Genomic DNA, 15,531 nt, shown 5'->3' with positions numbered 1-15,531 from the left:
TAAATATTGGAAAGGTTTGCTATTTGATTAGGATATAAGAGTTTCAACGATTTCCAGGTTAAGTACTACAGACACAAAGAGATCCCACAAAAAAAAATTCACAAACTGACATGACTTTATATAATATGTTAAATCTACTTTACAATACAAGTAACTTTACAATTTAATGTACTAAATCAAGCCACGTCAGTTTGTGGATTTACTTTTGTAGAATCTTTTTGTAGCTAAAACATTTCTCTAAAATAAAATCAATTGGCATTAGAAAAGAGCATTTGACATCGTTTCAGCATAATTTGATGCTCATATGTGAGAACCTACGCTTTTGCAGCAATGGAGTCTGCAAAAGGTATTATGTATTGAAGAAGATTTACTGCAGTGTCTGGAAAACTTCCTTGTAAAGCTTGAAGAGGGACTGGACACTTTCTTTCCATAGGGAACTCCAAGTATAATAGAGTGTTAATTTCTTAGAGGCCAGAGAAAAAAGGTCTGTTCAGTCTCAGCAATAGATGAGGTTTGCTTTATTTTATGCTTTGCTATTAGAATATAAAAATGAAAAAGAAACTGTACGGAAGCAGCCTAATCTTCAGATTACCTTTTGCAAATGGGTTCCTATTCTTGTGGGAAATATCTGTGTTTTATCGTTAAAAAGTATTCAGGATAGGCTTTTTTCTTCTGGAACCACTGGCTTTACATCACATGAGCATCCAAAGCAGCTTTATGCTTGATTGCTTAAAGATTAAGAAGAAAGAAAGATTTGGAATCTCATAATATATTGAGGTTCAATGTTTACCCTTTTACTTGGCCGTTTTGAATCCCATTTCTAGGGTAATTTCCAGCTTCTACAAGTTTGGTAATCTCATAATAAGTAGATTCATGGACTATCAGAGTTCAAACTCAGAACTTGTCTCTGATATCATGTGAAATCATAACTTGTCCTAAAAGTTTAAGTTGATGGAAAGAAATAGATTTTATTATTTATTTTATATCTTAATACTATCATCCCACGTATAAGAGAGAGTGTTAAAAAAACATAATTTAAATAATTGGATTCACTCATTCCATACATCTAAAGTGCAAAATAAGTGAAGAAGAAAAAAATCTCTTCAAATTCGGGCCTAAAGTGTGAGAGAATGGACACATAAAGCGGCCTAGTCCTATAACAGTTTGTGGACAGCATTAAATGATCAATAAATACCAATTCTGGCAAAAATTCGAGGCAGGTTGATCCAGATAAGAAAATGTACTTATTTTACATTCCATTTTTTCATTTAAGAGACATCTGCACAGGAGCCTCCAGGAACAAGAAAACGATGCTCTCTCTTAGTGCAATGCATAAACAATTCAAGGAAGTCAAGAATAATGAGCGTACCATGTAATATTGCCTTGTGCTATGTTGGCAATGGAATGGAAGAATCAGATTCTAGATTGGAAAGAAGAATTCAAGTAAATGGTTGAAACATAAACCAGCTCATGAGCCATCTTCATTTTTATTCTGACCTGCTTTCTGATATCCACTTTTCTGTCTTCCATCCAAGCATTTCTGAGTTCTCATTCTACTCTTGGGTCTTAAGTCTCTCTCTCTCTCTCTCTCTCTCTCTCTCTGGCTGTCAATTTTCATGACAGAAAAGGCATATCTCTCTCTCTCTCTCTCTCTCTCTCTCTCTCTCTCTCTCTCTGTGATAATATAGGTTTAGGTTTTTCATTGTAGTTCTAAGTTTTCTTCTGGCATGGCAGGTTTTCTGCATGGTCATGAGGATCCACATCGACTGCAATGGCTGTTACAGGAAAGTAAGGAGATCACTTCTTAGTATGAAAGGTGAGATTTTTATGATCACCCATATTTGTCAAGAACTGATGATGATCCATTGAAGATTCATTGATATTGATCTATCTATATATGCCTTTCTTTATTATAGAGTTGGAGAAACATTTGATAGAGAAAAACCAGAGCATGGTAACTGTTTTTGGAAGATTTATTCCACAGCAAGTGGCAAGCAAAATAAGGAAGCAAACTAACCGCAGAGTTGAGATATTGGACATCCAAGAATTCGGCCGCACCTACGAAAATCAAGACCCGAAACCTTAGATCAGTTCTTCCAACCTTAATGTGTCCAACAGCAGCAGCCAAATCGAATCTTGTATAACAGTTAAAGCTTGCAATTGAAGCTGCTAGCTTCAATCGTTGTCTGTCAATTTTGGTGGTCTGTCTTTGTTCATTGTTGTTGACTATTTTTTCAAAACCTCTGTTCTCCTTTGCTAATTGTTAGTTTAAGAGATTCTACAAAAATAAGTATTATAAACTGACGTGGTTTAGTGTGATATAAATACATTATGTCGTTTGCTTGAGTTTTTCGTGGATTCCATACATCTGCCCAACCCGTTGTTTTCGTTTCATCAGCACGTTTTACATGCATCCATGAATGCCTATTGCCTAGCTAGAAAGTTCATTACTTCATTGTCATGACTTTGTGGTCACTCTCCATGCAGATATTATGCCTTAGTGGTTTGCTTACCTTTTTGTTTTGTGTGTTTGAGATTGCTTGCAGTTCCTTTTTCTTTCTTGATTTTCTTAAGGTCCGTTTGGAACAGAAACATTTTCATCTCATCTTATTTCATATTATTATTATAATTTTTTTAAATTTTAAAATAATATTATAAAAATATTTTATTCAACTCATCTAAAATCATCTCATTTCTTTCTCATTATCCAAACGAGCCATTAGTGTTTGCATTTTTATTTTCTCTTCTAGAATAAGGTATCTTGGGTTATGTAAGATTTTTGAGAATGTTTGAGAATTGTTTTGAAATATATTGTTTATTGGGTTTTTTTTTTTGGAAAATGAGAGAGTAAATTTTTAATAATTGTTTTTTGAAAATAAAATAAAGTTTGTATTTGATTTCATGAAAGTAGATGGATAGAGTTGGAAAGTTGTTCGAATATAATTTTTTAATAGTATTTTTTTAATTGTTATAAAAAAAATAGTATTTTTTTAATGTTTGTAAATATTGTTTTAATTTTTATGTTTGAATAATAAATAAATAAATAAGTCGCTTTAATTACTGTGATCTCCAATCCAACATCTTTTTACACACCGAATGCTTGTCCATAATTGTTAAGAGACTCTGGGATGTTTGGAAAGTAAAATGAGGTTAAAATTTTGTGAATAATATTGAAATAATTTATGAATAGTAGTAAAATAATTTGAATTAAGATATTTTATTGGGTTTCAAAAAATAAGAGAGAAAAATTTAAATAAAATATTATAAAGTTAAAAATTTATTTAAATATTATTTTTTAATATAATTCTTATTTTGAGATTGAAAAAAGTTGTATTATTTTTTGTTTTGTATTTTGTTTGAAAATTTAAAAAAGTTAAAATGATTAGATTAAAAGATTGAAAATTTAAAATTGAAAAATATTTTGTATTTAAGTGATATTTAAAAATAAAATTATAAAAAATTTTGAGATGAAGGCCTCGTTTGGATATAAAAACAGTTTTATATCATCTTATCTCATCATTACAACTTTTTTAAATTTTTACATAAAATATAATAAACATATTAATTTTTTTAAAAAATTTTAAAATAATAATATTATTAAAAAATAATATTTTAATAATATCTTATTTAACTTTTAACTTTTATTTAAAATTATATCATTTCACTATCCAAACGGAGCCGAAATCTCACTTGCTAAACATGGGCTTACAAGACCGGATTGGAGATCCTCAGTCAGACCGTATTTGTGAAAATTCAAATAGCAATAACTCACTCAAATCCTAAAACTAACAAAGATTTTAGCCTAAATATCCACAAACATAACAAAAATTGTAGCTGACAAATGTTTATTTGAGTTTTTCTTTCATAGTTTTGATAGATCTACGAAAATGGGTATCAAAGCAAGCATAAGCTAATAAAGGGATGACAGATTTACGAGCAAACAAAAAGTTCATCTATATTTCACATTAGCTTCGCATTGAACCATCTTCGTGGGTCAAAAGTGTTGGATAAAATGAGACCCACGGGCCACGGCTGAGGTTATGGGTCACCCTTTTGGAGACGAGTATTGGACCCACAACAATGGCCTATGGTTTATGTCATAGAGTGGGTATGTGCCCATCAAGTCACATAGACTAATTATTTATCTCAATTTGTTTTTTAAATATTATTTAAATATAAATATTCTTAAACTAATTATTATAATTTTTTTACTAATCATTATAATTTTTTTAAATTTCTCAATAAAAAAAACAATTTAACATATTCAAATTTCAAAACAAAAATTAAATTAAAAAATTATATTTTAACAATATTTTAATTTTATAATATTTTTTATTTAAAATTTTCTCTCTCCCTTTCCAAAATTCAATAAATACTTAACTTAAACTGTCTCACTTCTGTTCACAAACAATCTTACTATTATTCACAAAATTCTCATCTCATTTCTCAAGCATCTCGACTCTGTTTGGATTCTAAAAGCATTTCAAATTATTTGAGTTTATATGTGAATAGTGATGAGTTAATATATTTGAATAGGTTTTGTGAGTCCATTGAGATATATTTGGATGTATGAAATATGTTGAAATATGCTTAATTATTTTATGGAAAGTTAAAAAAATAGTAGGTTCAATCAATAATTAGTTTTGTTGTTATAGTGATGGAATAATAATAGAAGTCTCATCAATGAACAATGCTGAGTTAAGATGAAAAAAATGAGATTATTTCATATGAAATAAGTTATGTGTGTTTGGATGGTGAGTATATCTATCCATAAGGAACTATTTTGGATGATCTGAGATCACCTTAGCACCCAAACGGGTCCTAAAGAGGTGCTTGGAGATGGAGATGGGATGTGAATTTTGTAAATAATAATGAAATAGTTTATTAATAGTAGTGAAATGATTGAGTTAAGATATTTTATTTAGTTTTGAAAAAGAAGAGAGAAAAATTGGAAATATTATTAAAATATAATTTGAAATTTGAAAAAATATAGTATTATTTTTTGTGTTAAATTTAAAAAAATTATAATAATTTGGTAATTAGTAGATAAAAAATTTGAAAATTTGAAATTAAGAAGTATTTATTTTTTAGGCCTGGTTTAGATAGTGAGTAGGCTCTTCCATTAAGCGAGTTAGGCAATTGTCTAAGGCCTCTAATGGAAGAAGGCCTCCCAAAAAAAATTTTTAAAAAAATATATATCGAACAAAAAATTTTAATTAATTCAATGAGAATGAGAATATAAAAAAGATAAAAAAGATATTATGTCATTATTAGTTTTTAAGAGTATCACAGATAATAATTATTTTATCTATTCTCCTTTTAAGAATACACTTCTTTTTTATTATTATTAGTTTAATAATTAATTAATATGAAAATTATAAATAGCAAAATCTAATTTTTCAATGTTCATAAAAGGTTTTCGTATAATCCTTTGAAGAAGCAAGGGCCCATTTTTTTCAAATATGTAAGTTGTTTATAGAACTTTATTAACAATAATGATTAGAGTAATTTTAAATACAATTGTGAAGTTTGCAACCGTCGCATAATCGCTTTGAAAAAGAGTGGAGTTCACTATAAAAAATTTAATTTTTTTCATGTGGATCTTATGCTTTATTCATTTTTTTTAAAACGATTACATTGCAGTTATACAATTTACGGTTATAAATATTTTTTCTCTAATAATTATAATTGTGTCTAAGAGTCTAAAGTACTTGTAAAATTAGATTTGATAAAATTCTCTCTAAATTAAAAATTTCCTAATAAAGATTAAGTCAATTATTAGTTGAAAATGTGGTATAAAATTTTAATCAATAATTTTACTTTACAAAACGATAGGAATTATTTCTAAATAAAAATATAATATAATATAAATAAAAATGAATTTATTTAATTTTATTAAAAGAAAAAAAGAAAAGCCTCACTCAAAATTTTAGTTTTAGGCCCCGGAACCTATTGAGCCGGCCCTGATAGTGATTTGGAGAAATTCTACATACAATTACTTTTACATACTCCTTATGTATTCCACTTATATGAACAATTATTTTATATTAAAAAAATAACCGAACTAATCATATTAGTAAAGTACGCATAAATGAGTACACATAAAATTTTTGTTTCTAAAGACATGTTTGAGAAAGTAGCTTCATCTCATTTCAAAATTTTTCAAAATTTTCTTTTCAAACATCACTAAAGTTTGACTTGAATAGCAAAGTCATCACATCTCATTTCAATATCTAAACACTACAAATATAAATATTTTTTAATTTTTTCTCTAATTATTACAAATTTAAAAGTTTTATGTGCAGCTATTTTTGTATACTCTTTATGTACTTTACTAATATAATTAATTGTGTTATTTTTTTAATATAAAATAATTTTTCATATTAATAAAATAAATAAAAAAATACTTAAAAATAACCGTAGAAAATGAGATAAAAGGGCAAAAATGAAAACTATGGATTTTTTTATATACTTGTATAGCAAGTGGAAGGGTTATCACAAGTGGGTATTACACCCTTAGAGTATTGGTAATGGTCTAGCCATTGACAAGTCTAAAATTTGGATAGAATCTTAATTTTTGGCTATAATATCAATTTTTGACTAGATAAATCTACATTGTACTAGTTATTATAAAGTTAAAATAATAATATAATATTATATATATATTTTTTATTTTTATTTTTACAAATACAATTTATATATTTTTTTAGATCTTCATACTTTATAAAAATAATATGTCTACTCTATCAATCAATAGAAATAATATGTATGCCATATATATTTTACCATTCAAAGAGAGAGGGAAGTGATTAAATAATTAAATATTACTTTCTATTGTAAATAATAGCTAATCATATTTGAAGAGGACTTAAGATTTACTATTCATCAAGTCTTAAACTTTAAACCATTAACTAATTTAATGTGAAGATTTTTTTTTCACATCTAACTAAAATTTAGATTTATATTAACATTTGATTAGTCCATTCCGAATGCTCTATCTTGCCCACGATGCAGGTTTGTAAGGAAAAATATCTGGCCTACCCGTTAGCCACTAGCTACACAGAATGCATGGGTGGGCGGATTTGGGGCCCACTGTTCTGCTCTCCTACTTTTGGCAATGGATAGTAGCTGTCACTGTACATATAAAACAAGCCGACTGCGAAAATTTCAGGATATTGATAGAGACTTTTGTTCTTACTGGTTTGGCCATTTTATTTTATTTTATGTAATTTATTTATGTTTCAACTTTCTATCTCGTTTCATTTTATCTGATTGTATAACCAAATAAGAATTTAATTTGTGCAAAACACCCTCCATTTTTCTTTCTCTCTAATCCTATTTATCAAAAGAGATTAATTACATACACAAAAAGGATACATAAATATAAATTTATAAATTAACTTATTTTTATATAAATTATTAGATTTATTTTATAATAAAAATAATTTTATAATTTAACATATTACATTATATCAATTTAATTTATAAATTTATTTTTATATAATATTAAAATTTATTTTTACTAAAATAGCTTTCTTTTCTAGTCAACTTTTTCCATATACGAAATTAAAGTTTACAAGATTAAATATAAAAAATAATATTACATATAATTATGAAATATATAAATATTATACAATCACTTTAAAAAAATAAAACTTATTATTAAAAATTAATCTTTTTACATAAATTTCATATTTATTTATTTTTTTCAAACTACACATTCATAATTATAAATTTTCAACTACCATTTCTCTATAGGATAATAGCTCAGAATGTCCGTTAGGCCAACTTTTCACAGTCAAGAAAATACGCATTCACAATTACAAATTTTTTTATATAAATTTCATATTTATTTATATTTTTTCAAAGTACGCATTCACAATTACAAATTTTCAACTGCCATTTCTCCGTAGAAATTTAGAATAATGACTCAGAATGTCCTGTCGGCCAACTTTTCACAGTCGCATATGACAACTAACCAATCCAACTGCTTTAAAACAAATGTTTTACAGCTTCAATGTCGTTGTTCTTACATCACTATTATCTTCTAGAATTTCCACTTTACCTTTTGATTCATGTCAAAAAAATCTATAATTCTTAACACTTTCGATATATTTTGGTGGATGTTTGTAAATCATTCACTTCCCTCCTATAATATTGTTATAATATTAATATATAATCATAAGTCAAGAAATTAATTTTTAAAATTTAATGTTAATTGTAAAATTAATACCATGAATTTCAATTTTTACAAAATTAATATTTGAAGTTAAAAAAAATTCTCCAATAAATACTTCTATCTATTTTTTGTTAAAAATTTGACAATAAACTACATGACACGTAATATCAATATCTTTATCAATCATTAAAATGGTAATAAATTTTTAGTTTCTTAAAATTTAGATATTAATTTTATAAAAATTAAAAACCAAAACCTCAAATTACAAAAATTAAAGTATGGATTTTTATAATTAACCCTAAAATTTAATAATTTATTATCTACACTAATCTGGGAAAGGGTTTGAAGTATATTTAATTTTACTTGGTATGTCTTTACATGGAAAACTGAAGGAAAAAAAGGAAAATATTATTTACACATAAGATTTCTACCAAATTTTATTTTATTAACTTAATAATTAATGAAGTATTTTTAAATAAATTTGTGATTTTTTTTGTATTTTTTAAAAATATTTAAAGGGTTTAAAAAAATATTGAAAAAAGAAAGGTAAAAAAAAAAAACTATGATTGATTCCAGTAACTTCCCTTGACGACACGTGGCATTACCAATACTTTTTCCATCATCGATAGGCACCAAATAAAACTGGAAAAATGGTTCCAGATTCTCTATCTTTCCAACCCCACTCCATCTTTTCTGAGCCATCTTCCCCAGATTTTTAGATCATTGCTACCCCACCGGCCACCCTCAGATTCCGTGCCAATTTTTTTTTTTTTTTGGGTAAGAGGTAAACAAATTCGAGCTCTTGCAGATATTTTTCAAAGTATCAACCCTTTGTATATGACAATTATTGTTAGTTTTGTTTCAGTCTGAGATTTATTGGGAGAAATGGAGGCCAAACTGGGTTCCTTCAGATACAGTTTCACGGGGAAAAGGGAAAGGGAGAGGCTGCTGTCGGCAAAGGGGTACTCGGAGGTCGGTGGGTTTATGCCCGTTTTAGGAGACGGTGAAGAAGAAGGAGAAGCAGTTAGGTGTTGGTGTCTCTCGTTTCGGTCGCTTTCGGATAAAGCTTCGAGGTCTTGGAACACGGTGCAAGATGTGGCTTACGAGGCCTGGAAGATGGGTCGTTTGGACCCTAGGAAGATCGTCTTCTCCGCAAAAATGGGTCTGGCCTTGATGCTCATTTCCTTGTTGGTTTTCTTGAAACAGCCGGTCGCGGACGTCGGCCGCTACTCCGTTTGGGCTATTCTCACTGTTGTGGTCGTCTTTGAGTTCAGTATAGGTATTGAATTCAACTTTCTTTCTGGGCTTGTTTACTGCTTCTATTTCTTTTTCTTTTTTTCTTTTTCATTTTGTGAGTGTTTGACATCCGTGTATATGTGAATTTATGCGTGTCTAGGCATGTAATAGAAATTGATGTTGATGAAAACGAATGGGTTTAATTATTGGGATGAAAATGTAAAGTCAACAAGTATCACGAGATATTGTTGTGTATTCAATTGTATTTAAAAAAAAAAATTATTATATATTGCATGGAGTAAGAAATGCTACAAAATTCCTTTTTGTTATTATTATAACATTATCATTGCCCATCATCTTTTCTCTCGATATTTTATGGAATAAAGCAAAGTTTGGGCATGAAGATTGAGTGGCTGATCGAATTCAATACCCACCTCAACTCATATCATCTTCATCGTTACAACTTTATTAAATTTTTACGTAAATATAATAAACAATTCAATTTTTTTAAATTTTAAAACAAATTTTATAAATTTTCACATAAAATATAATAAACAATTTAATTTTTTTAAATTTTAAAATAATAATAATATTCTAACAATATTTTATTCTACTATTCACAAACCATCTCAACATCCAAACTACTCAAACTACTCATGATTTGACTAATCGTAGGTTTCCGCTCCCGATTTGAATCACCTCCTTTTCTTTCACATGAAATGTTTACTTCCTTCCCTTTTCAGATGATAAATTCTACTCTAACAAACTGTCGTTTGACTTGGGTCCTCTGTTTTTTTAGTCCTTACGTTTGGTGTGTATGTTCTCCTGCAGGAGCAACACTTAGCAAAGGATTTAACCGTGGGTTGGGGACATTATCAGCTGGTGGGCTTGCTTTAGGCATGGCAGAGTTATCGGAATTGGCTGGAGAGTGGGAAGAAGTTTTTATCGTTCTGAGTATCTTCATCATAGGTCTTTGAGTGTGTCATCAAGTATTCTTCTGTTATTGGAAAAAAGTTTTTTGAATCCTTATTTTATGTTACTAGCATTTCTTTCTGACAAGTATATGTGGTTTCTAGGATTCTGTGCAACATATGCAAAACTATACCCAACATTGAAGCCTTATGAATATGGGTTTCGGGTCTTCTTGTTGACTTACTGTTTCATTACGGTATCTGGCTATAGGACAGGGGATTTTATTGATACAGCCGTGACCCGATTCTTGCTCATTGCACTTGGTGCCGGTGTTTGTTTGGTAATAAACATATGCATTTATCCCATCTGGGCTGGTGAGGATCTGCACAATTTGGTGGCAAAGAATTTTACAGGTGTTGCAACATCTTTGGAAGGTGTGTCTGCTTCATGCTTTTATTATATCCTTCCAAGAGTAAAATTGCTCCACTCAGTAAATTTTTTCTATGAAGATTCATGTTTTATTGTCTTCATTCGTGCTTGACTCATTTCTGTGAGATTATATTTCAGGTTGTGTTAATGGTTACCTTAATTGTGTCGAGTACAAAAGGGTCCCTTCAAAAATTCTTACCTACCAAGCTTCCGATGACCCTCTGTACAGTGGATACAGATCAGCTGTAGAATCTACAAGCCAAGAGGATGCTCTGGTATTGTTTAGTGTAATTATGCTTCATCTGCAATTCATTGTATTGACAGTATTGATCACTATGTAGTGCTTCATCTACAAGTCATTGCATTGATAGTATTGATCACCGTGTAATTTCTGACTCTTCCTTTTGTTTGAAGATGGGATTTGCTATTTGGGAACCACCTCATGGTCCTTACAAAATGCTTAAATACCCGTGGAAGAACTACGTCAAATTAAGCGGTTCATTGAGGCATTGTGCATTTATGGTCATGGCTTTGCATGGATGTATACTTTCAGAAATACAGGTGCATTTAAACTTTATCTACATTTTTGTGTGGTTGTCAGTAGAAGGAACAGTTGGATCCTCCTTTTCATATTGCAAAAGATGCTGGGGTTTGTTTGACAACATTAACATTTTGGGGCTTTGAGTAAATTTGCTTAATGGTTGTTTCCTGCAGACTTATTTCGTTGTCATCTTTAAAATCCGTAAACTATGATTTGTACCGTCAGATCATATATTTATGTTCCTGTAGAGTTTGTTTCAGATTTTTTTAAACATTCCTTGAAGAAAGGTCCTAGGCTTGTTGGTTATTGTGCCAAAAATATCATCATTTCTTTTTGCTTTTGTTTTAAATAACAACCCAGAAAATTCTTCTGCCCATAATGCGTATTATCTGCTTTGACATTCAGCAGAATTGGTGGTTATGCTATTCCATATCTCAGATCACTTGAAGTTGCATTCATGTGCATAAAAAAGTGTGGGTGTTTGGGCGTCCACTTATTAAACTTCCATTGCTTGTAAATGTAGGCCCCTGCTGAAAGAAGACAGGTTTTTCAAAGTGAGCTTCAGAGAGTGGGTTTTGAGGGTGCTAAAGTGTTGCGTGAACTTGGGAACAAAGTGAGAAGGATGGAGAAATTAGGTCCAGTGGACATACTTTATGAAGTGCATGAGGCTGCAGAAGAGTTGCAAAAGAAGATTGACCAGAAATCATTCCTTCTTGTCAATTCTGAGAACTGGGAAATTGGAAACCGGCCGGAGCTGGGAGATCCCCAGGATTTTCTGAACTTGGATGAAGAAAGTAAAATCCTTCAATACAAGTCCCTGAGTGAAACTGTACTAGATCTCAGATCGGTTCCAGTTTCAACTAGTTGGGATAGGAAGGTCCCAACGGGCATGAGTTCCGCCCTGGCTGCTGGTGTTCCTCCAGAAAACGTGCTCGTGAAACAAATATCATGGCCCCGACGTATTTCATTTAATGCCGATGCAGTGCTGATAGAGGAAGAATCAAAAACTTATGAAAATGCTAGCGCACTGTCATTAGCCACGTTTGTATCTCTTTTGATTGAATTTGTTGCAAGGCTTCAAAATCTTGTCGACTCGTTTGAAGAATTGAGTGACAAAGCAAACTTCAAGGATCCTGTTGAGCAACCATCAACATTAGAGCCCGAGGGGCTTTGCAACAGATTGTTCAACTTCCTAAAGTCCCGGAACTCGAGACGTCATCTACTCAGTTAAAGTCTAAAGATGATGGAAAACAGATGCCCTTATTACCTTATGTATCATCTTCCAGGAGCTATGCCTTCTAATATTGCCCTCGAATCGAAGCCTTCATTAGTCGGCTATAAAACACAATGGAGACACATTTCTGCTGTTTTCCTTGCAGATGAATGTGGTTACTGGTATCAATCAATGCTCTCCAAGAGAAATCCTGATGGAGAACTTGCAATCCCTATACCCAAAGAGGATGATAAGGATTGATCTGACCGTGATCACAATATATATGTATGTGCTACTCTTAAAATGTTGTAGTAAAGATCGGTCACTTGTCTCAGAAGCTGAAGTGCATGCCAAGCCAAACTTCGATCTCAACTTAACTCCGCTCAACTCACTATCTAAACGGTGCATTACACTTTCACCATTGGATTGGGAATTTTTGTTTTTATTTTTATTTTTTTTATCTCTGACTATGGGAGGGTTGGATGGCTAGGATTGCTTAAAAAAAATATAAAGAGCCAAGTATGGCTCCTTTGCCAAATATTCTATTTAGTTTAAATCAGGGCTCATTAACTCAGCATACAATCTTGTGCGTAAGTTCTATGTAATTATGCAAAATCTTAGTAACAGGTAATGTCTTGCCATTGTAACCATGAACATAAAGAGCAAAGTTTTATTTAAAAGCTTCAATCCAAATAGTTTAGATTTGGACCCATGTTTCTATGATCATTTTTTAAAAATAAAAAAAGTTGCAATCAAAAAGTGATTTTATAAAAATAAACTTATAAATTGAAGTGACTTTTTGTGATATGTTAGGTTTATTTTATAATAACAATAACTTTGCAGTCAAATACATAAATTTCATAGTTAAGTCATGATACAAAACTTTTTACACCTATTTTGTAATACGGAACAAATTTACCCGTTTTCATTCTGACTATGGGGATGTTTGGATATAGAGTTGAGATATGCAATTATAAGAGTTCTTATAATTTAATTTTCAAATATTACTCCAATACAAATAACTTTTAAAATTTAAATTTTTAATTTTTTTATTTAATCACTACCTAATCATTATCTAATCACAAAAATTAATGAGTAATGCCACTCATCATCTGAATTCTCATCATTCTATAATGTAGCATTAGATGATTGAAAACTATTTATTATACTTCACTTATAAATGACGAGAAAATAAATGATGACTAGATTTTTTTAAAATTAATACAACTTTTACAAAATTTAAAAATAAAAATTATATTTATATAATTTTTTAACTTTAAAGTATTTTTATTTAAATTTTCTCTCTCATTTTTTAAAATCCGCTCAAATATCTTAACTCAATTATTTCATTACTATTAATAGAATTTTAATATTATTATTATTTTGAAATTTGAAAAAGTTAAATTAGAATTTGAAAAAATTGAATTGTTTATTATATTTTATATAAAAATTTAAAAATTATAATGATGAGATTAAATGAGAATTTTATATCTCGTCCACTTGCCAAGCATACCCAATATGGTTAAAATTACCATCTCAAATGCCAAGTCTAGTTAAATTACCAATGTCATGCTCCTTTGAGGTGTACACCCATGGTTTTGGAAATAAACTTAAATTGCATATTATACAGGGGACACTAAAATTTAATACGATCTGGTACCGAGGTTTACATCCATGAGTTTGGGGGTGTGAAATTCAATATAAATGGTGTTTGATACTTGCATTCCAAATAAAAGGGAGGGGAGGGAGAAGCGGATGAAGTTTATCATTTGGTATTAAAATCTTTTGAATGCCCAATACCCCATTTTCTCTTTTAGCTCTCCCATTTGCCCTCTATTTCTTTCTTAGTTCCTATGTTTTTATATTGTCCCATCAACACTTTTTTAGGGGTGATACCCGCCCCCTACGGGGCGGGGCCACCCCTCCCAGCCTCCGCCAGCATATGCTGAGAGAGGAAAGATTCCCTGACCCTGACCCAGTGCAGTGGACCTACAAATCCGCCCCACCCACATAGTCTGGGCGCCAGTGGCCTCTAAACCCTAAATGACCTAGAATCAGTTTTTTGGGCCCCTTTGGGCCCAGAATTCGTTTTGGGCCACTTTGGGCCCATTATTTAGATTAAAAAAATATAAATTTAAAAACAGAAAAGAAATAATTTTTTTTGGTAAGTAGATATTAAGTTTTAACTATTAAATAATTAAGTAATATTCATCACTAAGGCAGTAAGACACTATGCTACAATAAATAGTTTACAATTATACAAATTAAGAGAACTAATAAACTATTACACTATTACAAACTCTTCTAAAAAAAATAAATATTACAAATTGTATAATTAACTATTGTAGCAACATTACAATAATTGTAAATTAAGAAAATTAATTTTAGGGGTGGAGCCGTAGTTGTGAGTTCACTGAGCGACTGCTGCGAGACTGAAAATCAATAAGTTAAAAATAAAAGTTAATAAGTCAAAAAACCTGAAATATTAATAAGTTAAAAATAAAACAAATTAGAATTAAAAAGGTATAAAAATGAAACAAAGTTTTAAATGCAAAAAACAATTAGGGAAGAAATTATGCAAACCATGGCAATGGTGAGTCCAATACAAAAGTCATACTGCATCGGAGGTAGCCGTAGACGCCGTCTCATGTATCACTATAAGTATTAAATTTGAAATAAAATTAATGAATACCAATTAAATGAAAATAAATAAATGAAAATAAGAAATTAGAATAAATACCAAATCCAGACTGATCATCACCCTCCTCCTCGACGTCGGCCTCCTCATACTCAAGAACATCCGGAACATGAATTAGAGTTCCCTTGATCCAATTCTGCGTGCAAATCAAAGCCTCCACAGTGGCAGGAGCTAATGAAATCCGAAATGAATCTAATACACGTCCTCCGGTGCTAAAAGCCGACTCTAAGGCTACTGTGCTAACAGAGATGGCCAAAAGTGTGCGGGCTATCTCTCCAAGGATGGGATATTTCACAGCATTCACCTTCCACCAACTTAATATA

The 15,531-nt window shown here is 30.4% G+C and overlaps 2 protein-coding genes across 3 annotated transcripts; both read left to right on the top strand.

The window, feature by feature from the left end:
• Positions 1-1,330: 1,330 nt before the first annotated feature.
• LOC108997935 (heavy metal-associated isoprenylated plant protein 25-like) lies at positions 1,331-2,334 on the top strand. Its single transcript, XM_018974330.2, has 3 exons — positions 1,331-1,628; positions 1,735-1,816; positions 1,917-2,334. Exons 1-3 carry the CDS (start codon positions 1,617-1,619, stop codon positions 2,084-2,086), a joined length of 264 nt encoding a protein of 87 aa, XP_018829875.2. The 5' UTR covers positions 1,331-1,616; the 3' UTR covers positions 2,087-2,334.
• Positions 2,335-8,851: 6,517 nt separating this feature from the next.
• LOC108998005 (aluminum-activated malate transporter 9-like) lies at positions 8,852-12,928 on the top strand. 2 transcript variants are annotated; one of them, XM_035691089.1, is made up of 7 exons: positions 8,852-8,956; positions 9,045-9,458; positions 10,247-10,384; positions 10,492-10,761; positions 10,895-11,031; positions 11,171-11,317; positions 11,821-12,928. In XM_035691089.1, exons 2-7 carry the CDS (start codon positions 9,065-9,067, stop codon positions 12,526-12,528), a joined length of 1,794 nt encoding a protein of 597 aa, XP_035546982.1. In that variant the 5' UTR covers positions 8,852-8,956; positions 9,045-9,064; the 3' UTR covers positions 12,529-12,928. The 2 variants fall into 2 exon arrangements, with proteins under 2 accessions (XP_035546982.1, XP_035546981.1); XM_035691088.1 differs by having other exon boundaries at positions 8,852-8,963.
• The last annotated feature ends 2,603 nt before the right edge of the window (positions 12,929-15,531 follow it).

Source organism: Juglans regia, chromosome 6 (assembly GCF_001411555.2).
Source record: "Juglans regia cultivar Chandler chromosome 6, Walnut 2.0, whole genome shotgun sequence".
NCBI lineage: Eukaryota > Viridiplantae > Streptophyta > Magnoliopsida > Fagales > Juglandaceae > Juglans > Juglans regia.
Note: the sequence above shows the minus strand (reverse complement) of the source record. Positions and strands in the feature narration are given on the sequence as shown.

Bases quoted from the DNA above. Each gene is read 5' to 3' on its own strand.
- LOC108997935 (XM_018974330.2), top strand. The intron at 1,817-1,916 runs GTGAGATTTTTA...TCTTTATTATAG, and splicing joins ATCACTTCTTAGTATGAAAG to AGTTGGAGAAACATTTGATA.
- LOC108998005 (XM_035691089.1), top strand. From the start codon at position 9,065: ATGGAGGCCAAACTGGGTTCCTTCAGATACAGTTTCACGGGGAAAAGG. The intron at 10,385-10,491 runs GTCTTTGAGTGT...TGTGGTTTCTAG, and splicing joins TCTGAGTATCTTCATCATAG to GATTCTGTGCAACATATGCA. The intron at 10,762-10,894 runs GTGTGTCTGCTT...ATTATATTTCAG, and splicing joins TGTTGCAACATCTTTGGAAG to GTTGTGTTAATGGTTACCTT.